This window comes from Lissotriton helveticus, chromosome 9, assembly GCF_964261635.1.
Source record: "Lissotriton helveticus chromosome 9, aLisHel1.1, whole genome shotgun sequence".
In the NCBI taxonomy this organism is placed as follows: Eukaryota; Metazoa; Chordata; class Amphibia; order Caudata; family Salamandridae; genus Lissotriton; species Lissotriton helveticus.
The window spans coordinates 570,878,545-570,903,447 of record NC_136070.1 but is presented as its reverse complement, the minus strand read 5'-3'; the positions used below and the strand labels follow the sequence as shown (position 1 = coordinate 570,903,447).

Sequence of the window (24,903 nt, the reverse complement as noted above, 5' to 3'; positions counted from 1 at the left end):
ATGATTTTCTCTTGAAAATTATGGTTAGTGGTACATCTACAAATCTAAGCACACATTTTACATAAATTCCCAAATATCTTGCTCATCCATGTCAGAAATAAAAGACTGCCATGCTGCCTAGTGCGTGTTATTCTAACAACAGCAAAAGCCTGTCAGTTGATACCCCAGTGGTGTAATGCAGCTTCACCACAGAGTTCTTAAATGAAAAACCTGGTTGCTAGCATTCTATATTCGCAACACAAATGAGACTCTGCTGGATGCCACGTGGCTGAAATGGGAGCTGTTGAAATAAAAGCCCTTTTATGGAACAGGCTGAAGTAAATTAGCATTTAGAAGATATGCAGATAACCAGCAGTTTCAAAAAATGTGAGAAAGTATTGTTCTTTTTTTAGTCCTTAACGCCTAACACAGAAATTAAATAGTTAAGGAGAGAGATCCCTCCCTACGTTTAATGTTCCCTTTGTAAATCTGTTTCCTCAGGCTAGCCATCCCTTCTGTTGCTAAATGCCTCCTTACTATTTTTGTGCAATTTTTTTATTGAGTATTACAACAAAGAGGGGTACAGCCGTCAGGCTCACCCTGTCTCCCAGTGTGGGTAGAAGCTTGGGCAGTTTGCAAATTGTGTGCACAGAGGTCGCGTTAACATTATCACAACATAGCCTTCACAATAAACAAATACAGTAGACATGTCCCTCCATAAAGTCACTCCCCATTCATCTGCTCACCCAAACTTGTGAAGGATATGTCCCTCCCGTACAATGTCCCTTTCTGAGATTCCGGTAACAGTCTAGCCTACAAATCTCCAGGAGCGTGTCATCTAGCCTTTGTCCACAAGAGTGGGTGTTCGGTGTGCGAGGGCATGAGCCCCTAACGTGATATTAATGAAATAGGCCCAGGGCTCTCTAGTGCCGTGAGAGAGCTGCATTAGCGGGACACCCACTTAGTCGCCCATAGAGTGGTTTCCATTTGAGACCGAACATAAGATTGGTGTCATTCATATTGCTGGTCAGGCGTTCCATAGCTAATATTGTCCACAGTCTCTGATAGCATGGGCCGGTGCTGATCTTTCCGCCTTCTTCCAGTTGTAAGCTATGGCTAGTTGTGCAGCTCCCAGGCACTGGAGGCACATAAACCAATCACGCCCTGTCATTGCTTTCGGGTTTGTGGGCTTTAGTCCCAGGAGCATCACTTCAGGTGTATGCAGGATCGGATGCGTTAGTAGCTCACTTAGGAATTTGGAAAACGCCCTCCAGAATTACTGATTCTCAGTGCAAGTACACCAAATATGGGGTGCTTCAGGGAATGATCAACACCCCTTCCAGCATTGAGGGGACGCATTGTGGTTCATTCGATGTAATCTGTGTGGGGTATAGTGCCATTCAAACTAGACTCTGTAATGGATTTTCCTCCCCACGATGGACATGGAAGAGGAGTGGATATCCCTACTCAATCTAGCCCACTGTTTGCTGGTACTATACAGTCCCAGCGTTTGTTCCCTCCCTTTGTGGTGGCTCCAGGAGGGGGCGTGTCTTGTCTGATCACAAGTTTGTAGAGTGCAGAAATCGTCCTTCTTGTGTCTATAAGTTTGGGGAACATCAGCTCAAAAGGCGTTTTGGCTCCGGTAGCTTCGACGCGGATGTCTGGGTGTGTCAATGCAGAGGTGGACATAGCAAAGTCTCTTGGACTCCGAAAGTTGGAATGTAGTTTTGCATTGTGAAAATGTCTTGAATGTGTTGTTTTCATACATGTCCCAGATCATTATGCTTCCCAGCCTCACCAGCTGTGGAAGTTGCAGCCCTGCAATGCTGAGGTAAAGGCAGTGTTCTAGTGTATTGGTGTGTAAGGAGAAGGGTAGGTCGCCTGCCCTCGGGATTCAATAGGTAGGTCCCACGACTCAATGGTTGTGGACACTGGTTTACTGATATAGGCGTTGGGTAGCCGACTGCAACTGTGTAACCACACGAAGTCCAAAAGAAGCCGCCATACTATCGCATGGTCCATGCCCAACCAGTTCTTTTCTAATTTCGACATGAACCATTCTGCCACTATCCAAAGTTGGGTCGCAGCTTATTGGTGTGGGATAGATACTCTGGCCCCAAGTCTGCTCATCTCTCAGGGTTACGTCTCAATTTGTGTGATAGACTAGGGCTCTGTCTCTCCAAATAATACATCAGATGGTGTTGGATATCCTTCAAATATGTGGGCTCCAGCCAAATTGTGAAGGCCTGAAAAAGGTACAATAAGTAGGGAGAGTATTCATTTTACCCGCATTGATTCTGCCCAGCCAGGAAAGCATCATGCATTCAAAGAGTGAAGGTCTGCCGTGATTGGCGCCATTGTGTGTGTTTGGGGGGGGGGGAATATTTATAGTGAAATATGTCTTGGTGTAAGACTGAGTATTTCTGACTTGTCAAAGTTAATCTTCTAGCCCGAGGCCTGTTCAAATGCCCCAAGTAGCTGCACCACCACTGGTAGGGAGGTTTCAGAAGAGTTCGGTGTCAAAAGAACATCATCGTAACAAAGCAATATTATAAATTCTTGAGAGCCAAACTGAATCCCTGTTATTTCCCAAGTTTGCCAAATCAGGCACCTCAGCGGTTTGATAAACCAAATAATGGGAGAGAGTGGCCAGTCCTGCCTCATGTCTCTGGAGAGGGGGATTGGTTGGGAGAGGTGTCCGTTTAACGCTACTTTTCGGCTCGCTGTTTGCGTAGCTGGCGAATATCATCTATACATATTGAGGACCCAAACCCATTCTCCAAAAGGTTAGGTGGAGGAAGGTCCAATCAACCCTATCAAATGCCTTCTCAGCATATAGAGACTGGAAGATCGTAGGGATGTTTTTAAGAGAAGCTTTCTTAAGTAGGATTTTCGTAAAGCGTTTTGCGTCTAGGTTAAAGAGGGCTATCGGGTGGTAGGAGGTACCTCGCATTGGGTCTTTGCCAGGTTTTGTTATAACTGTCATGAAGCCTTTTTATATTTCACAGAATTCACAAAATTGCGCTGAGAGGCCGTTGGGCCCCGGTGTTGTATCCAGTGTGATACACCTCTCCAAGGATTCCCACTGGGACCCCGTGAGTGTTAGCAGTTGCACCCGGTCCAGAAGGGCCTCTCCTTGTGCTGAGGAAAGGGGGAGGTCGCCCCTTTACTGCCACTCATAGAAGTGTCAGAATTCGTCAACTTCTTAGACTTTCTCTGAGTGATTCCCAGCGTCATCAAGGATTTCTTTCATTTATTCCTTCTCCCTCTTGCCGCAAAGCAGGCACATTAGTTGGGTGTCCACCTTCTTCCCAGAGATATGCACATTTTCTAGTGTTTAAAAGGGAAAGCTCCTTATGCGTGTGATGCATTCAGAGTTGTCCTCGAGCCGTAATAAGCACGCGGGTGGCATGATAAGATAGCTGTCGAACACTACAACTCCAGCCTCTGGATATCACTTTCTAATTGCTGGACCTTGAGCTTGCGGAGTCTAGTGCGTTCAATTGCTGCAGCAATGAGGTGGCCTCGAATGACTGCCTTAAAGGTATCCCTAGCTCCAGATGTGGTGACCTCCCCATCCTTGTTAAATTCAAAATATTCATCAATGCGGTCACTAACTTCTTTCCATATAGTAGGACGTCTCAGTAAGATGGGGTGGAGCTGCCAAGTCCAAGGTCGCTTTTGCTGTTCCATATCCTGTTCAGTTAGGACGGCGGTGTGGTAGGAGACTGCAATTGACCCTGTCTCTGGTTGTCGAAGACTCCCAATGAGAGGGTTGCTTAAAAGTATATAATCACTACGGAAGTGAGTCTGGTGGACAAGGGAGTACAACGTAAAGCCAGGTGACTCTTAGTGTTTCTGTTTCCAGATCCCCAAGGCTTGCTGTAGGCATTTGGAGAAGGCACTTGCATGTCTCTGTCTCTGCAGGGGTTCCCAAACAATGCTGAAGTTCCCCATAAGAACTACTTCAGTGAAAGGAGTCTTGTGCTGTGTTGAGGGCGTACACCATTGCCATCGTAATGCGACTCTCTTCTAGGGCCCGAACCAGTATGACAACTTGGCCGTCTTTGATAGATTGTGCCGTACATAGATCGCCTTGCCTCTCTGTGCTTAGTGGATGCTGATGAGTGGTATGATATGGGATATATAGTATGTTTAAACTTCCCTTGGTGTTCCAAAGGTGATGGGTCTCCTGTAGTCAGATTATATCTGGATCACAGGTTCTAAGTGTTTGCCATATGGCACCCCACTTGGTAGATGTGTGTGTAGTGATGCAATGGACACTCTATTACCCCTCCCCCAACCTACAAGGATAACAGGAATTTACATGAACAGTAAACTAGAACGGTCTCAGAACTAGACTGAAGTAAATTGCCTAATCCACAGATCGATATGGGGCAGAACGGTCCCCCTCCCCGTGCCAGCTTCCATGCTCTGGTCTGTCTGGGCGGCCCAGATCAGTCAGCCCAAAAAGGGAGTACCCAGTGCCCACGCCCTTCCCCCCCCCCCCCCCCCCCACACCCTTCAAGCCTCATTGTCAACTTACTCAGTTAGCTTCCATGGTTACACACTAAAGACCCAGTCGGCCCACCAGAGAGTACCAGGGCTTCCCAACCATTCCCATCAAGCCCCATTGTCAACTCAACCTGGTTAGCTTTGATGGTTACACTCTAAAGCTATCCACTAGGGCACAACTGCCACCTCCTCTCAAGGCATGGAGGTGGTTCCCCCTCCAGACCCCATATACCTTGTAGTTGGGTCGTCTGAGCAGCTATTGGGCCCCCTGGGCCAGTACGACTGTGACAGGTTGACCTTTTGGGCAACTCTAGGTTCTCATGTAGCAGCACAGTCACTACCATCTTCCCAGCAAAAGGTCTCATTCAGGTCCATGAGGTGGGCCTCCAGGCAACAAGGACATTGGCGCCGTTCTTTATCCCCTGGGTCAACATACGCATTCTTGAAGTCGACCCCTTAGGCAGCACAAGACACAGGATAACATCATACAGTCACTCCTGTTGGTTATTTTGTCTGTCTTACAAACAAGGGCCGTGGCCGAGGGCATCTCAAGGGGCCCTCAGTTTCCAGAGAGCCTCCCCTCGTGCTGCGGCCCATACCGGTGCAGTGTCCGGCATATTATCCAGGTGGAGACCCCGCAGGGCCAACACTTTCCGTACCTCTGTACAAGTATGTAACTGGCCACCAGTCTCAAATAAGAGGCTATGGTAGGTCCATCGATAACGGACACCATCTTCCCAGAGCTTTTATGTGTTCAGGAGGAACTCTGTTTAATGCTTAAGTGTCTACTGCAATATATCTTGATAGATCACACAAGTATTCTTTTTATGCTCACCTGTTCTCCTTTCATGGCATGTTGAAGGATTTCCTCTTTTTCCGAGAAGTAACCGAATTTAATCAGCACGTCTCTGTTGCTGAGAGTTCATTTTAGGTCCCATACGATGAATTTGTAATGGCTGTCACCTTAGCAGCGAGGATAACATGCCCATCACAAATGTTTCTAGGTTCGCATCTGGAATTTCTTCACTGAGTCCCCAGAGCCGGAGGTTCTCTTGTCTCAAGCGATTCTCCAAGTCCTCCAGTTTGTTAACTGCTAGTGTTAGATTTGACTCCACTACTGCACATCTGTCCGCCATATCAGTTTGGTTTGTTGCCACGGTCTCCAAGTGACTTTCTGTGTTTAGTATTTGCTGGCCTACATGCATCCATTTTAATGAGCAGCTCCGCCATCTTCGTGGTAAAGTCAGCAGCGAAGTCCTGTTGAAGCTCATCCAGCAGATCTGTTAAAAATGTTTGTAGACTGTCCATTAGGTCAGCGCCATGTTTCCTGTAGGTACAGGCCTGTTCTTTGGGGTGTAATCCACCATGGCCATTCACACACTCTAACGGTCTATGAAAAGTAGGCCTGCTGTGCTCTTAGAGCCGCTCCTCACCCCCTCAATGCTCGCGGGGCTTCACAGTATCCCCCACTGGTCCTGCAGGGCAGCAAAGTCTGTACAAAGTTACCCTCTGTACCAGGTTGAGGCGGCCGGCTATAGGCCATCATGTCTCCTCTTGCATTTTCCTCGTGGCCTGGGTACTCTGAATCCAGCGACCTCCCAGCAGGCGCGACCACCTTAGCTGTCGCAGAAATCCCCAGTGCTTCTTTGAGGATCGCTGTGCAGCCGGTTGCCTCTCCCCTCTCTCTGGAGCTAATGTCACCTCGGCCAGCCCCATGGCTCCCCTCGTAGTCCTACGGTCAGTGTCCTGCTGCCGCTGAAGTCTGTGCTGTCGACTGAATAAAGCACTCTGGATCATCATGCTGCTAGCCCTCGGGGGAGGAACCTGCACTCATGGGGGGTGTTCTTGATGACATTTTCTGCCCTTCCTTGGGTATGGAAGCAGGGGCAAGCGGTCGGGCTCAAGGGAATGATGGCCAGACGCATCTCACCTCCCTGTCACACCCCCATACAACCTTACTTTTGAATTACCATTTTGATAGGTATAGATATTTGGATCTTTCATTTAAATGCATGGGAATAGATGTTTTAAGCAAGATGCTGGAAACTCTTTACAATCTAATATTTTAAATTAATATATATTTGATCCCTTGAGTAGTAAGACATTCTTCTCAAAAAGTTACCCTTAGACATTTCATTTTTCGTTTTATTTTTCCTACTAACTTTTGTTTCTTTCGTTAGGTACATCTACCTGTGTTAACCTGCTCTGGCTTCAAAGTTAATTTATTGCACATTAAATATAAGGACATTATAAACATTTGCTTAAAATCGATATATTGACTGTCTATACATTTTTTCGACTGACGATGACGAGGGAAAATTTACATTCATTTGCCCTCATCGTCGTCCATAGAAATCCGCCCCCCCCTCCCCACCGCTCTTACCTGCGCGGGCCGCAGCTGAGCAGCACTATCCAAGGGATATACAATGTGGACAGCTGTGGCCAAAAGGAAGCTCTCATTCTTCCGGTACTCAGCTGCCTAAAGCACCTCTGCAAATCTAGCAGAAGCAACCCACAAATTCAAATGGGGAAGAGCACACTCCAAAGGAAAACAGAAAAGTCCAAAAAGTGTCAAATAAATTTAGAAACAAATTTTAATTGGCACTTTTTCTACTTTGTTTTCCTTTGGAGTATGCTCTTCCTCAATTGGATTCGAATTGTAACCAATGAGGCGAGCACTCCCAGGTAGCACTTGACTTGGGTGGAGTAAGACGCCAGAGGCACCGCAGAGGGCCATCTTCCTGCACAATCAATGACTAACTAGGAGTGCCCTCCTTCTTGGATGATAATGCTAATGTGAACAAGACCCTTAATGTTAGGGAGGATTCCCCTTATTATCAGGTAATATGTTGTTGTGGTACTATTTAGTTAGAATTTTATAAGGAGCATCCTGTTTGATTGATTTTATTTTTTGTAACAACGCTCTGACATTTTTGTCTATTAAAATATTGATTAGGGAATGTCTGGTTTTCAGGATCCCAGGGCACATGGAAAAGAATGATGTCAGATTTTATTCTCAATATAAACTATTTATTGGCAGCACCACACTAATTCTAGGTATTGTGATTAGCTCTAAGAATACTTCTTCCTGGAAAATGCTAACCCTCTGCTGGGAACGGATAAACTTTCTTTGACAAAGGTTTTTTCTCAGAATGAACTCCTGAAAATTATGCTTAGTGCTCTGGGGGCTAAAACAAGGGCACATGTTCTATAAATTAACACATCTCTTTCTCATTCATTTGATAAAAATTCTGACTTACTGAGCGAAACGTGCTTCCAGCAGCAGCAGAAGTCCCTGAGGTGTTTCCTCTATTTTAACTTCACCACAGAGTTCTATTGAATAGCTAAAGTACCAGAATTCTGTACCTTTGGAAATGCAAGGCGCACCTAAATGCCGTGTTGCTGGGATCTGAGCTTTTGAAGTATAGAGCCGGCAGTGGTAAATGTGCAAAGTGAGGGGTTTACAGGTATTGCCCCAGAAACCTAAAATGAGAAGACATCTGCTAAAAATTCTCAAACCTCATTCTCTATTATAGGAGGAAACGAGCCTCACGTGCTACCCACAGCAGCCTGTCCCTTGATTCCCCAGTGTTCGACACTAGCTTCAGAACCGGGTTCTAATTAACCAGCGGAGTTCAAGCATTCTATATTCATCACATACATAAGGCACTCTTGCATACCGTGTTGCTGGAACAAGAGCTTTTTGAAATTAAATCATTCCCTGTGGATCAGAATGAAGTAAATAAGCATTGAGGGGTTCATGGTCTTAAATCTGGCTTCTGCGGCAGCCTGTCGGCCATTGCAGGCAGCTTCTTTGAGCTGAGTGAACACTAGTTCATTATTAGCGTGCTGTGATCTCTCCAGGCAGCTGCTGGGGGAAGATGGTGTAGTCGTGATATGTGGGCTGACACATTCATGTTTGGTACTAGCTGTAGATCTCCTGAGTAGATATCGACTGGCCGGATACCGATCACACTGCGGCATTTGCAGGGGTGTCGTATAGCTTTGTCAGCAGTGGCGGCCGGTAGGGAACAGTGGCGGCCGGTAGGGAACAGTGGCGGGGGTAGAAAAAAAAATAAAAAACATACTTTCTCGTGTTGCCAGTCACTGCCTCTCCGAGTCCTCTTCCCGCCGCAGAAGGAAGCACTCACACTCCCCAGCAATCATAATGCTGCAGTGCAGCGTTGTGATGGGTCTGAGCTCCGTGGTTTAGCGCTCAGACAGGGACAGGGCATGTTACCCCACCAGGCTGTGTAAGGCAACCTGGTGGGGAAGATGTAAAGTGCACAGACCTGTTTGGACGGGCCAAGACGGCTGGCCTAACAGTCATGTTCACTAAAAGTGTGCTCTCCTTTCCCCCTCCTATCTCCTGATCTGGCCAGCACTACCCTCCCCGCACCTAGAAACAGAAAAAATAAAATGATAACGTCCCGTTATAATTTTATTTTTCCTCTGCACTGCTCTGAAAGCAGTAGGGCGACGCCCCTCCGCCTTAGCAGAAGAGCTGCCCCTCTTTGTCAGTAAGATTGAGGGAGATGGTGGAGATTCAGAATTTCCAACAATCCGACTGTCATATAATGTTTAAACCCATTATAGGACAAACAGGGTGCATTAGAGGGTCTTAAGGGGCAGTGCAAATGGAGAGGAATGCGGACTGGTTGGAGTGCCTGGAGAAAGCACAATATTTTGTAAAATAGCCAATAGTCTGAGGAATAGAGTGAGAGTGTGTGTGGGTGCATTTTTGTCTGTGTGTATGTAAAAATCCCCAGTGAAATCCTGCTGACCACTCACAATACCCGACTGAAAGCACCTGTACCCAAGTATTTATCAGACAATGCATTTATTAGTGGGCGTACCACCTTAAACACCCCCTTGAAGTTACGACCTTGAACACTTGGTACAGTACAGCTGCTTATTTACAATATGAGTTACGCACTGTTGCGACAATACTGGTGAAATTCTTTTTTTTTTTTAAAACTCCTTACCGAGTTTTCATTATGTAACAATGGAGTCTCCCTGCTCTACCTGGTCATATGGGTCCAGGTATACTGATTTTTAAATTCCTTTACATTTTCCATTTTGTTTTTTTCAGCTGCAGTATAGTAATCCTTGTCAGTGCATACAATTGTACTTTTATTACACAATTTCCTATTATTAACAGTTGCAAGAGAGGTTTACCTTTTTGACATTACAGAAAACTGTGTAGTGTATAATAAAGGAATAAGCAGTATTAAAGGACATGTTTGGGGTGTGGGGATTCTCTGACCGTGTCCGTGGGTTTAGATTGCACGTGGACATCCTAGGTCATGCTGCAGAACTACGCCACGCGTTAGTCGTTCCATCAGTGCACATTGTTAGTAAGTTACTAAAGTTGGCCTACTATCTTCATTTACCAAAGGATCCACAGAAGGTGTCCCTGCACAGTGCTTTAAGGTGCTGTCTCAGCCCTCTTTTCCCTTTGTAATCCATTACTGAATTACATTGCTAGTACTCCAGAACAGTGGTATACAGAGGATGTGGCCTAACGGCTTGGGTGGTCACCCTCAAATCTGGGGAGTGGGTTCAAGTCTCGACAACAACGCTCAACATCCTGTGATTCTGACCAAATAATTTAATGTCCTTGTGCCTAACAAAGAAAATGAATGTGTCCTTGTGTAATGCAACTGGTCTCATGTTAAGCGCTCTGATACCTTCGAGTCAAGTTCGCGCTATATAAAAAAAACTCTGAAAAAAAAAAAAGGTGATGCAGCACAATGTGAGGCCGGGGATGTCCTGCTTTAAGGAGACCGGGGATAACCTGCTGTAATGAAACCAGGAGTGTTACACGAAATTAGTGATGTATTGCTGCTTCCAGAGGCAAGCACTGGAGTGCTGTGTAATGCGGCTGTTGGTGCTATGGTGTGGTGAAGCAGTGTACTACTGTGTAATACGAATGATGTTATGCTGCACTACGCCAGGTCTGAACTTCTGTAATAAGACAGGTTTTGAAATTCTGTAGTGAGACAGTTCATGCACTTCTGTAAGAAGGCATGCAATGCACTACTGTTGTAAGGCGTAATAACACTGCTGTAATAAGACCGGTAGTTCATTGCTGTAACGAGACAGGTGATGAATGGCTGTAACCAGACAAATGCTGTATTTATTACTTTAACGAGACAGGTAATATATTGCTGTAACAAGACAGATGAGAGAGGTGATGCAGTAAAGTGATATGCTGAAGCTGTGCTATGTAATGTGATGGGTGTTGTGGTATTGTGTAGTGAGGCGGTGTGGTAACATACTAGTAATCAAGTGCCATAAGACCACGAGATGACAATGCAGTTTAATGAAACAAGACTGTCTGTAGTGCTGCGCTGTAATATGAGGTAGGTGGGGCTGTGCTGCAATATGACATAAGTGATGCAGGTCTGCACCAGGAAAAGATGCTGATGCGTCATATATCGCGAGATGCGAGAGCTGTGATGAGACCTGTTAAGCAGTACTGCAGTCTGAGCTGCACTATGTGCCTTTTGTTGACCGCTATGGCGGCCCTGTGCTGGTGCATAGCCCCGTTGGCTCTCACTTCGCCATTAAAGTGTATTTCTCTTTCTCTCATCAGAAAACCTCACCGGGCATGAGGAGAAAGTGGGCATGGAGAACTTCGAGCTTCTGAAAATCCTGGGCACCGGAGGTAGGTGTTTCTTTGTCCTGATTGAAGACAAATGCCAACAGTAAGGGTTGCCTTTATGCAGTCGGTGCTGGTCATCGTTGATCTTTCTGCTTATGCTCTGTGTAATCAATTGATTTGACCCTCTGGAATGTGTGTTGTTTTTTTAGCTAGGTTTAGTTAGTTTATACTACTGTTTACCACTTTTATGTAAAAGATGGGTGATTTGCACTGTAAATATTTAAGGTAACTTTAACTCCAAGAATACGTCATGGGCCCTTTGAATCAAATTGTTGCTTTTTATGTTCAGTCTTTTTCATCCACAATTGACGCTGGCACTAGCCAATTTGTGGTATTTGAGTGTGGGGTGTGCGGCTTGTGGCACATGCATGTTCTAATTTTCCACTTCCCGAAAAACACAAGGGGCGCCTCACTGATAAGCTTAGCAAGGCCGAAACATGTCTGTGGTTGCTCTTCTGCAGGAACGCGCTCTGGATGTTTGGACTAGATTGAACCTTTCGGGTTGGAGCCAAAACTGATTTATATATGGTTGGCCCTTGTTTGTTGTGTTGTAGTAGACATTAAAAACGATGGAACCTCATGCGGGCCAGAGTAATTAGAAGTGGCGGAGTTGAAGTCAAGCAGTCTCACCGTTGTGTTTTTGGTTTTCTGCCTAATTTTCCCATTCCCCACTCTCTGCAGCTTATGGGAAGGTGTTTCTTGTGAGGAAGACCAGCGGTCATGACCAAGGCAAGCTGTATGCCATGAAGGTGCTGAAAAAGGCAGCCATTGTGCAGAAGGCCAAGACCACAGAGCACACCCGCACGGAGCGTGCTGTGCTGGAGCACATCCGCACCTCTCCCTTCCTTGTGACACTGCACTATGCCTTCCAGACTGACTCCAAACTGCACCTTATCCTCGGTGAGCCCAAAATGGAATGCAGTTTGAATATCTGGAAAAGTGTGGACAAATAGAGGGGGTTTCTGTAAAACAATTGGTAGGATCAATAAAGGTGGGTCATAGAAGATGGACTGTAGTAAAGGGAGAAATGTTCTTCAGGTTTGGATGAGAGGGAAAGAGTATAGAAAGCTGGAGGGAAAGAGAAACTACAAGACACTCTAAAGAACTTGTTGAAGTTGAAATGGAAATAATCTTTAGAAGAGGAGGGACCAAAGGTAATAAGTTAGGTTCTGGAAAGTAAGAAATGCAGAAGGGAAAGAGTGAGCTCTAGAAAATATTAGAGGCTAGGGCGTGAAATCGATTCTGCAGAGCTAATGTGGTGGTGGATTTGTTGAATAATGGGTACTCTGGAGAATGGGGTGGCACAGGGTTCAAGAGGGATGATGGATGGCAGAATGGGGCAGACTGAAAGGAGGATTTCTGGAGAGCAGAGGATAAAAAAGCATGATTTTGAGAGCAATGGGTGGAAAGAATAGAAGGGAATCTGAATTGGAAGAGTCGGAAGGAATCAAGTGGGTTATGGAGATCGTTGTGCAGGGGACTCGAAGGGGAACTGGAGAGCTGACAGAGCAAAGAAAGTAAAGAGGGTTTTTGAGAGAAGGAATAAAGGCTGAAAGTGAAGATGGGGGTCTGAAGAGTGGAAGAAGTTCTTGAAAATCTGGAGAGCAAGGAAAAGTAAAAATTGAAGTAGTTCTGTAAGGGGCTTGATGGGCCAAAGGGCAAAACGTGTTTTCCGATGTGCAAAGAGTCAGTTGAAGTAGAGAAGAGCTGGAAATAATTTAGTTGGTTTTTGGGGAGAGAGAGAGGGTGCAGAGAGAATAGTGCGCTCCATAGTACTGTGGCAGACGGAGTGCCGGGTTTGCAAAAAATGTGAGCTGACATAATAGAAGGGGTTCCGGAGAGTAATTGGGCTGAGGAGTGCAATTGGGGAGATTGTTGTTTCCGGGTCTGCCTGTTGCACCTTATCTCACCCCTTCTATTTCTCCTGCAGATTATGTCAGTGGGGGAGAGATGTTCACCCACTTGTACCAGAGGGATCATTTCTCGGAGGAAGAGGTCCGCATATATATCGGGGAGATCATCCTGGCACTGGAACTCCTGCACAAGGTGAGGAGAGGACTGGTATGGGGGAGGCAGCATTCCCAGAACTGTGAACAGAGCCTTCACAATAGGAAGTGTGAGCAACAGCAACCGCTAGGACGTGTAACTACCATTCTCAGATTTGGAGGTGTCCGTAATATATGCTCTTCAAGTCACCATAGCTACGTTGATGCCCGTGCAATGCTGTGAGGCAAGGCCCTTGCTGAGAGGATCAACAAATAGTGTCTATAGTGAGAGCTGCAGAGATGGAGACATAAACAAGCTCTGCCTATGCTCTCTCTCGCTGAATACTTCAGACTCTTGTCTAAGGTTTCTGAGCTTAACAAGCCCATAATATTAATTTTTATTGAGACTATAGTGGTATGGAGGTGATCAGCTCATGCAAACCAATTGTAAGTGGCATTCATTTTCGGTATTGCTTCAGGTTCAGAAGATGTGTCTCTGGGCACAGGAAGATGTCGTGGAAGGCGGGGGCTCGTGTGTAGGCTCCTGTTTGTCATCCTGTCTTAACCTGTCTCTGACTGACCCGCAGACCTCACTCATTCAGGCACCTACTATGGCATGTAGGGGAATTTGCACAGACCGACATTGGGGAACTGGGTGTAGGGAGACCCATGAGGGACTAAGATGCAAGCACTTGGGGCACCTGGTACTACCACGCCAAACTCAACTAAAGAAACAAATGATAGAGCCCTCAGACTCTGTTGATAGTACTCCTGTATATATGAGTTACTTTGAGATCAAACTGACTGTATTCATTCACCCCTCAGCTTGGCATCATCTACAGAGACATCAAACTGGAGAACATTCTGCTGGACAGCGATGGCCACATAGTGCTGACGGACTTCGGCCTCAGCAAAGAGTTCATCACCGAAGAGGTGAGGGTTTGTCTGGAGTAGCACTTGACGCTTACCAGTGAGCAGAGCACTCGGGGAGACAGTTGAGAGGCAGACAGGAAATGAGTGAGATATCCATAAGGCCAATGACATTTGTGAATGGGTGAAGTTACTATTAAGGTTTGTAAGGCCAATCGGTTGAGCAACGAGAGTGATATCAATTTTTACAAAACATATCTGGTTTGCTCACGTGTTAGGGGCAAATGTTGCACACAGGCTCTTGACACCGGGGGACCAATGCAACCCTATGCCTCTAAACAGTAAATAATTATTTGCAGTGCCACTGGCCAGTGATGAGAAGAATGAGGAAAAGTGCAAGGCCCCACCCAGCCTGTACTATGCAACCAATTGTCAGTGTGAAAATAGCATAGTGGAGATGGTCGGTGGAGTAGGGCATTCTCTAGGAGGGTGAACTACACAGGGTTCTATACTTAAATGGACTGTGTGACTCCCTTTTATCTAACTTTCTCTCTCCAGAAAGAGCGGACGTACTCCTTCTGCGGCACCATTGAATATATGGCCCCAGAGATCATCCGTGGCAGATCCGGGCATGGCAAGGTGAGTAGGAAGGTTTGAGCTGGGAGAAGTGCTCTAGTTTTCACAATTGAAGGAGCGGTCCCAGGAAAGCCCTATGTAAACCTATTTCATAAAGTACCCTAGCGCCTGCAACACTATGCCGAAGACCAGGTAGAATGGAGACTAGTTATACTTTTTTGTACCCAGTTTCTCTCTCTGCCTTCACAGTTACAAAGTCCACCTCTCACAATGTTCCACTCTCGCCACAGAGGCCTTTAAGCCCACTCCACTTTTGAGCTTCTAGGTGACACCCCAAACCCGTTGCTCAACATGGCCCTCACAGAAAAGCAAAGGCAAAGTAATTCTCAGTGCACATAGCAGAGGGGTGTGTTTCAATATGATGGGTAAGATTCCACAGCAACATAAAACTAGTTAAATTTAAACTCTTTATTTACACATTCCAAGCTAGGCGTGCATACATACAGTATTTGTCTCAAATTGCCCGATTCTCAAAAGATTTTTCTGTATCAAACCTTGGCAGTAACACGTCATATAAAAGGGTTCCCACATTTTATTTAAATTACTTGCTTCCCTTTTTTTCTTGGTTAGAAATCGAAAGAATCGATACTCTTAGATCTATTTACACCGGGTTTTTACTTATGTTTTATGAGATCATAACTCAGTCCCATGTTTATGTTCAATTTATTTCTAAGACCTTGAAAACACGGAGCGCACACTGGGACATCTTTTAGATAATGGCACAGGGACCGAAACCTTCTGACGAACAGATCTCTGTAACTGACCAGTAGGACTGACCCTTAGCCGTAAACCTCAGAAGCAAAGTCTGCACAAACTTATCAAATTTCTAATTTAAATCAGAATGATTTTCAAGAGCCGGGTCTATCTTTAGACTTGCACTAGACAAGGTCAGTTTAATTGCATGCAAATACTTGAAGCATGAATTCACCCTGACTGAGAGGCCACTAGATCACGAAGTACCCCATAGCATGCCCAAAATGCGCTAATGTCATCTGCTTCAAGGGCGATACAAGATTGTCATGTCAGCACAACGCATTTGTGTCCTGAAGTAGAAGGTCCTCCTGGTACTGTGCGGGAAACTGCTCTACATCCTCACTTCGAAAAATCAGTGGAGCTGTCACCGAGACAGGAGATTAGGCCTTGAGCCAAGAAAAAGTTATTTCTATGGTGAAAGTTCCTTGACACCCAGCCACTCTAGATGCCAAACAAAATTAGGCTGAAATTACTAGTGTCACAAAATAACAAATTATCCTTTGAAGAAGCACTGCTCTCCTGCACGAGCCTCATGAAACTCAACCAGAAGTGGCTGGTGAAGAAACTTTCTCTACTGAGGATCAGCTTCACTCTCTATTAAGGATATGCGAGTTGATGTCACTCGAGTCCCATAACACACCATTTTTGTAGCATCAAGGATGCTCACAAAACCAATCTATGGTCATGGTGAGGAGTTGTTCCGTGTCTTGGAAGATTTTCAGGCACATTCCCCTTCAAAGGGTTACGATTCATAACCAGCCTGTCCTGTCCCCTGTAACAAGGTGGGATCCTACCTTGCAGTACTGTTAATGGTAGCATGTTTATATCTGGTAAAATGGGGACAAGAGGATTCAGATTGTTGGACTACATGTATCAGATTTGGAAATAGCGATTACGTAATTGCTATCTTCTGCAAATCGTAATTAGGTAATCGCTATTCCCAATGTATGGAACTCCATGAGTTTCATATAGCGATTCCAAGTGGGTCGCAAATCGACCTACCTCATGAATATTAATGAGGTTGGTTGCAATTTGTGACCCATTGGGAATCGCTAAAATCACGGGGATGGTCGCCTTTTCGTGTCAGCAGACCAGCATGTCCGTGATTGCTTTTAAATAAAGCAAACTTTTTTTTTAATACAGCCCAGTTTTCTAAAAAAAAACCAAATGGGTTGCGTTTAAAAGGAAAAAAATTGTTTTCTTTTCATTTTAAGAGCAGGTAGTGGTCCGTGGTACTACTTCCTGCTCTTAAAAAATGTTTTCGCCACCATTCATAAAGGGGAAGGGGTCCTTTGGGGACCACTTCCCATTTGTGAAAGGGTTACCACCAACTTGAAGTTAGTTGTAAAATGCGAAGGTTTTGGGACTCATTCCTGTCACAAAACATACATACATACCGCTGTGATTCGGTATTTGGAAGGGACGCCCTAAACACACCCTTTCCAAATACCGACTCGCAAACCCATTTAGCGATTCAGTAACAGGTTACCGAATCACAAAATAGAGGTTGGTACATTGGAAAATCCTTTTTTTGTGCTCGCCAACGGGGCAATTCCGCATCGGCCTGTTCGCGAATGTAAAATAGCTTCATACATGTGGCCCATTGTTTCCTGGTGGGAACACTTACTCACCTCCAAAGTATCAATAATTTCCCAGTGATGCTCCAGAATGTGCTGCATCTATTTGTGGATGCTCTTATCACTCCTGCCACTGCCTGGTTGGAAATGCTTCAATTGCCCATGCAGCACTGGACTCCACCATTGTGACTGTGGGCCAGAAGATGTCCTTGAACTCTGACATCCGAACTGGGCCACCCTGAGATAAAGGAACTGGACCCTACAGTCAGTATAGTTGAGGCCACAGCTGCTACGCAGATGAGGCTCAGCTGCTGCCTTTCTGAACCTGTACATCTACCAGCATTTGGGATGAGAAAGAAGGCCTTGTACTCCATCTTTCAGAGTAGTACAAGAAGTCTTCAGTAGTTATGCAGGAACAACACCTTCTTAGTAATGCCAGCCTCATACCCTTACTCAAGTCTGCCATCACTGCCATTAGGCAAATAGTTGTACTGACTGATTTTAATGTCCCACTGTTTGTTGAGGATCTCTGACATTTGCCTAAAAGTACAGAGTCAAATCACCAAAATGATTTTCTATGGTGAACCTCTTTGGTCAGGTGGTAAATGGCTTCTGTAGCATGTTTGATTCAGAGAATTTGCAAGTCAAGCATGTTCTTGTACCTTTTTGGAAGCTAATACATATATCATACAAGCTTCAGGCACAGCCAAGGCGTGGCATCCAGCCTGAACAACAGCAATAAATGGTTTCATGGACAGTGGCAACCATCCGTATCCTGGCACCAAGTGACTTCGCTGAAAGCAGTCCTTTCACAGGGAAAGATGTGGAAGAAGTCCGGGCCGAAGGGATCTGGCCCCACCAAGCCGTTGCTCAAGTCTGCATTTCCCCTGACCATAAAATTACAAGGGGCGAGGACAGAATGAAAAATTTCCTAGCTATCGTTAAGGAAAGCTTCAATTCTATTAAGGACTCGGAGGCGAGGATTATGCCTTCTCTCTTCGCTTTATTCCATACAGCAGCCAACGAAGAGAAACAAGACTACTTTTCCCATGAACCACCGGGAAAAAGGTAGTCCGCAAAAAACAACCAATTACAACAAAGCAAATGTCTCTGTGACCAATAAGGGTGCAGCAGTACCAACATAGTCTGCTCTCAGTGTCCCCTTGTCCTCTGTCTGAGCTCCCAGGCAGTCGGAGATCCAAATTCAAGCGTCTTGTTTACCCACATCTGAACCTAGGAGGAACAATAGAGGATCGTTAGATACAGATAACACCCATGACATATCGTATGCTGTCATAAGACAGAGATAAGGTAACATAGTAGCAGATGCCAATGTTGATAAAGCATAGGCAACAACGCAGCATATGCAAATGACACATGAGAAACGGGTCATGAAACAGCCAAACAACACAGTGCAAGCCACAATGGTGAAACAAAACCCAACCAAGAAGCAAAATATTTTACTTACTTTCATACGGGCGGGAAATCATCTCCTCTTAAACCTTCAAACATCTTACCACACACAACTTAGGAGCATCTGGAAACTCTGGGTAAGAAATGGTCCTGGTGTTACATTTAGTAAACCTATGGAGAGTAAAAGTAACTCCAGAGGGGGGAGAACATCCTGGACGTAATGTCCAACAACCTGACGTCCGACACTCGTCGACATGAAATTAGGCACAAAAGCATTGCCAGCTTAGCCGAAAGCTGTTTTCGTGACAAAAATCTGTTTGGTTTCCAGGAAAGGAACAAATTGAGGACCGGATTCACATCCCAGAGCGCCGAATAACGCAGTTCCGGTGGTAAGGACAATCAGATGCCTCAAAGAAGCTTGCAAACCAGGGGATGCTCGCCAACGGGAGAGCCGTCCAGGGACAAGTGGCCCACAGAGATAGCAGAACGAAAGGAATTGATGGATCTGTAAGCCAAACCTTTGCCCGCTAAATGGGCCAAAAAATTCAGGATGTAAACTACATCAGCTTCCACGGGATTGACACCCCTTAGCACACACCGAGACCAGCGCCCCAAGCAGATCTGAAGCGCTTGACTGTGCTTTCTCCCCACGCTCCCGACATAAGCTCGCCAGCCTTCGCCGAAAGGCCAGGGATTTCCCAGCGTTGCCGGAAATCCTCCACGCCATGAGCTGCAAGTAGTTCTGCAGAAGTAGAGGATGAGCTACCCCGTCTTGATTGAGGAGGAGAGTCGGAAAGAGGGGGAGTAGGATTGGAGAATCCCAAGAAAGTTCCAGAAGAACCGGAAACCAGACTTGAGACCTCCAAAAAGGGGACAGGAGAACAAGGTCCTCCTCCTGCCTCCGCACCTGGGCAGTTACCAGAATGATCATTGCAAAGGGAGGGAACGCATAACCGTCCTCCTGGCTCGAATCCTGCCGGAACGCATCAGTTGCTTCTGCCAAGGGATCTGGCCTCCAACGGAAGAACCGGGGGACCTGGAAGTCCAGTCAGGAGGCAAAGAGGTCTACAGAAAAGGGACCGCAAAGCTCGGTCAGTGAATGAAAAACTGTTGTGTCGAGTTTCCCCGGACTGGAGTCCGCAAAATGACATGACTGGAAGTCCGCCACCTGGTTGTCCTTCCCCGGAAGGTGTTCCTCTGTCACGGAAACCTGGTGGTCTAGGCAGTACTGCCAAAAACTGTCCGCGAGGTCGGAAAGGGCCTTGGACCGCTTTCCACCCAGGTGGTTGATGTAACAGACCGCGGAAATGTTGTCCATTTTCAATAGGACTGAAGAATGAACGAACCGTGAATGAGCCCGCCATGAGCTCCATACAGTTGATATGTAACCTGCGTTTGCCTGGAGACCAGAGTCCTCTGGTAGAAAAATTGGCGCACCTGGCCCCCCATCCCAGAGTGCTGGCGTCCGATTCTATGACTAAATCGGGAGCGGACCCGAAAATATCCCTGCCGTTCCAGGCCTCCAATGTGCTGAAGCCACCAGTGTATCTCTTCCTGAGCGTCCACAGAAAGGGACACCTTGTGAGAATAAGGACGGCCGGCCCGGAGATGCCTGGCCTTGAGACGCTGCAGCGCCTGATAATGAAGGAGCCCCAGGAAAATCGCCTGAATAGAGGCTGACAGCAAGCTGACTACCCTCGCAAGGTCCCTGAGAGAGACTTGACCCTTGGAGAGCGTCCTCCGAAGCTCGTGACGAATCTTCGCCACCTTCTGAGCCGGGAGGCTGAGAGTGGAGGACTTTGAGTCAATCTCGAAGCCAAGAAACGTGATGCACTGAGAAGGGGAGAGCATAGACTTGGGCTCGTTTATCACAAAGCCCAGATTCTGAAGAAGATTCACCACCATCTGAAGATGATGTAGAGGCTGCCTGGGGCACGTATCCATGAAGAGGAGATCGTCGAGGTAGACAATCATCCGAACTCCCCGCGCGCTGAGCCATTCTACCACCGGCTTGAGAACCTTGGTAAAACACCAAGGGGCGGAAGCCAGACCGAACGGAAGCGAGACGAACTGGTACGGTTGACCGCACCAAAGAAACTGAAGGAAACGCCGATGGGGGGGGAAACACAAGAACTACGAGATAAGCATCCTTCAAGTCCAGGCGAGCCATCCAATCTGCTGGACGAAGAACGTCTCGAAGGAGGTGAACACCCTCCATCTTGAAGTGGCGATAGACGAGCCACTCGTTGAATTCGCTCAAATTGATGACTGGGCATTTGCCCCTGTCCGGTTTGTCCATCAGAAACAGATTGCTGACAAAACCCGGGGGTGCAGAGACGTAGGCACTATAGCACCTTTCTCCAGAAGAGCGGAGACCTCCCCACCCACCAGAATGGCATCTTGTTGGGAAAAAACTATGGGGTGGGGTCTGGTTCGCTGATAGGGGGCATCCAGATACTCTATGTGGAATCCCCGGACACCCACTGATCCCCCGTGACAGCCCATGCCTGGGAAAAATTCGCCAGCCGCCTCCCGATTTTTAAGAGGGAAGAAGGAAGAACACTCACCAGAGGAAGAGGCCGCTGCTGCATGGTATTCTTGTCCTTGCCCCGTCGACCCCTGGTGGGATAAAAGTTTCCAAATCGACTTTGGTCCTGGTATTGACCTCTGGATGAGCCTTGACCTCTTGATTGTTGGTTGAAACCACGGCCGGCCAAGCGGTCTCTACCTCGAACGGCCCACTGAAAACCTGGGGAAAGACGTTCTTTATGGTGGACTGAGTCCTGTCCAGGGAAGTAAAGGTGTTGACAAATTTGCCCATCTCTTTTATGAAAGGGTCACCAAAGAGACCCCCCTAAGCAGCACGGCCTGCCTCCGATCCCGCCAAGTCCCCCAACGTGGGATCCACTTTAATCAGTAATGAGCGACGGCGCTCGGTGAATGATGCACAGTTCCCGTTCCCTAAGAACACAATGGCTCGCTGAGCCCAGCCAGAAAGACAATCGGGAGAGATGAGCGAGCCTGAAGATTTAGCCTCCTCGGCTTATCCAGAATCTTCGTTAATGGGACTAGGACGTCCAGGAGCTTATCTTGACAGGCCCTCCATGACCTGTCGATCCCTTTCTTGGGATCACGGATACATTTCTGTAAAAATGTTGCCATTCTAGGGTCAATGTCCAGGGTTTGCGCGACCTTGTCATCCAAAGAGGGGCGGGGACACTCCGCCCGGATTTAATTACACGCGTCTTTGTCCAGAGGCTTACGGATGCGTAGCGCCACATACTCTGCGACTTTATCCGCGGGGGACCATTCAGTCGAACGTGGATGTATGATTTGATCAGGATCAAACATATCCGAAGCAGGAGGAGGGGTAGCAGGAATGGGTTGGGAAGGGCCTGGCGTCACGCCGTCGGAGCCTGATGTGTCCAGGGAGGCCGGTACCGGAACTTTAGGAGGCGGCTGAGATGCCAAAAAGGCCTTCTTAAGACGCTCTAATGTGTTCGCATCCATCCCAGGCATAGCCTCCCCCACCGCCCTGTAGATGGACTGGTCAACAGCGTCATAAAACTCATCGTCCCACTGGAGGTCGGACAGGGCGTTGTCACCTCCCTGGTAATCGTCATCCTCCTATCCTATCCATACTCCATGATGCAGAGTAGAAAGCCTGGGTGTCAGACCGGACTGCCACAAAGCAGCTAAACAGGGCTGGGTGTCAGCCAAACTAGGAGAGCAAAGCTCTAGAAATGGGGTGGTAATCCCTTGGGCACACAGAGTCTGGTGAAAAACAAGATATATTTGCAATGCACAAGCTGGCCTGGGGCCTGGGCCCACACGCGTTAACAAGCTGAAGTTAAAGGCTCTCACGAGCGATGTCACCATGCAGAACTCCATTTAGTGCCACGGAGCGAGACGGAGACCGCCAATAACCTGAGCAACGGTTGCGCTATTAACACCAACGAGATGTTCTGCCTCAGGCCAGCGCTCGCTACGGGAGCCCGCACAAACCCTTCAGGGAATGAATGCGCACCCCGTAAGCCAGACCCGTCCACGCCCCTTGCCGGCGGGAAGGCCGCAAGCCACCAGACGGCCGCCTAGGAGCGAGAACGCTCCTGCGGCCCCTGACAGAGATGCACTCGTCTCATCAGCAACAAGAGAAACCGCCATAGCAGGGAAACCAAGCAATGACTGCCGACCCAGCGGAACGGCACCAATACCCACAAGCTGAAATATAAAAATGACACACGCCAAAGCAAAATGACTAGCGCGAGTAGCGCAGCGGCGATAACAGTAATGTATATCAATCAAATATACAAGCGCGCGGCGGCGCCACAACAACCTAACAGTAAAAGCTAAGTAAACAAGCATTGGAAATGCAGTAGGTCTCGCATTAGAAAAGTTGTAGTTATTGGTCTTGTAAATGACATATTTTATTTATTTGTTGGTTTTTAAAATTGCTAAATTGATGGCTTTGTCATTTACAATGCCAATAGTTATAACTTTCGCGAATGTGACACCTATAGCATTTGGAATGCAACATGTTTTGTATTTACGTCACTTAGATGGCAGCTCTGGTCGTTAGGCCACATCTCTAGAGAGCAGGAGAGTGCAGCAGGGGAGAGAAGCACAGCAATGCAATAGGTCTTGCATTAGGAAAGTTTGAGCTATTGGTATTGTAAAGGACACATTTTTTATTTATGTGCTTGTTTTGAAAATAGCGAAATTAATAGCTTTGTTATTTACAATGGCAATAGTTTTATCTTTCGCAAATGTGACACCTATTGTAACACAATATGTAGGGTGAGGGGTTGAGGGTGAGGGGTTGAGGGTGAGTGAGGGTGAGGGTGAGTGAGGGTGAGGGGTTGAGGGTGAGGGGTTGAGGGTGAGTGAGGGTGAGGGTGAGTGAGGGTGAGGGGTTGAGGGTGAGTGAGGGTGAGGGTGAGGGGTTGAGGGTGAGTGAGGGCGAGGGGTTGAGGGTGAGGGTGAGTGAGGGTGAGGGGTTGAGGGTGAGGGAGGGTGAGGGAGGGTGAGGGGTTGAGGGTGAGTGAGGGTGAGTGAGGGGTTGAGGGTGAGTGAGGGGTTGAGGGTGAGTGGGGGTTGAGGGTGAGTGGGGGTTGAGGGTGAGTGAGGGTGAGGGGTTGAGGGTGAGTGAGGGGTTGAGGGTGAGTGAGGGTGAGTGAGGGTGAGTGAGGGTGAGTGAGGGTGAGTGAGGGTGAGTGAGGGTGAGTGAGGGTGGGTGAGGGTGGGTGAGGGTGAGTGAGGGTGAGGGTGGGTGAGGGTGGGTGAGGGTGAGTGAGGGTGAGTGAGGGGTTGAGGGTGAGGGGTTGAGGGTGAGTGAGGGTGAGGGGTTGAGGTTGAGGGTGAGTGAGGTTGAGGGTGAGTGAGGGTGAGGGTGAGTGAGGGTGAGGGGTTGAGGGTGAGTGAGGGTGAGGGGTTGAGGGTGAGTGAGGGTGAGTGAGGGTGAGTGAGGGTGAGTGAGGGGTTGAGGGTGAGGGGTTGAGGGTGAGTGAGGGTGAGGGTGAGGGGTTGAGGGTGAGTGAGGGTGAGGGGTTGAGGGTGAGTGAGGGTGAGTGAGGGTGAGGGTGAGTGAGGGTGAGGGGTTGAGGGTGAGTGAGGGTGGGTGAGGGTGAGTGAGGGTGAGTTAGGGTGAGTGAGGGGTTGAGGGTGAGGGGTTGAGGGTGAGTGAGGGGTTGAGGGTGAGGGGTTGAGGGTGAGTGAGGGGTTGAGGGTGAGTGAGGGTGAGTGAGGGTGAGGGGTTGAGGGTGAGTGAGGGTGAGTGAGGGTGAGGGTGGGTGAGGGTGAGGGGTTGAGGGTGAGTGAGGGTGAGTGAGGGTGAGGGGTTGAGGGTGAGGAATTGATGGTGAGTGAGGGGTTGAGGGTGAGTGAGGGGTTGAGGGTGAGTGAGGGTGAGTGAGGGTGAGGGGTTGAGGGTGAGTGAGGGTGAGGGGTTGAGGGTGAGTGAGGGTGAGGGGTTGAGTGAGGGTGAGTGAGGGTGAGGGTGAGGGTGGGTGAGGGTGAGTGAGGGTGAGGGTGAGTGAGGGTGAGGGTGGGTGAGGGGTTGAGGGTGGGTGAGGGTGAGTGAGGGTGAGGGGTTGAGGGTGAGTGAGGGTGAGGGGTTGAGGGTGAGTGAGGGTGAGTGAGGGTGAGGGGTTGAGGGTGAGTGAGGGTGAGGGGTTGAGGGTGAGTGAGGGTGAGGGGTTGAGTGAGGGTGAGTGAGGGTGAGGGTGAGGGTGGGTGAGGGTGAGGGTGAGTGAGGGTGAGTGAGGGTGAGGGTGAGGGGTTGAGGGTGAGTGAGGGTGAGGGGTTGAGGGTGAGGAATTGATGGTGAGTGAGGGGTTGAGGGTGAGTGAGGGGTTGAGGGTGAGTGAGGGGTTGAGGGTGAGTGAGGGGTTGAGGGTGAGTGAGGGGTTGAGGGTGAGTGAGGGGTTGAGGGTGGGTGAGGGGTTGAGGGTGGGTGAGGGGTTGAGGGTGGGTGAGGGTGAGTGAGGGTGAGTGAGGGTGAGGGGTTGAG

At 47.8% G+C, this 24,903-nt stretch overlaps 1 protein-coding gene across 1 annotated transcript in view; it reads left to right on the top strand.

Annotated features, from left to right (window-relative positions):
- The window catches only part of RPS6KA4 (ribosomal protein S6 kinase A4), a 227,766-nt gene that overhangs the window by 77,640 nt on the left and 125,223 nt on the right, over positions 1–24,903 (top strand). The window contains exons 2-6 of the mRNA XM_078660503.1: positions 11,093–11,164; positions 11,843–12,061; positions 13,092–13,207; positions 13,972–14,079; positions 14,575–14,655. Of these exons, the coding sequence (XP_078516629.1) occupies positions 11,093–11,164; positions 11,843–12,061; positions 13,092–13,207; positions 13,972–14,079; positions 14,575–14,655 (596 nt within the window). The remainder of the gene's footprint in view (positions 1–11,092; positions 11,165–11,842; positions 12,062–13,091; positions 13,208–13,971; positions 14,080–14,574; positions 14,656–24,903) is intronic.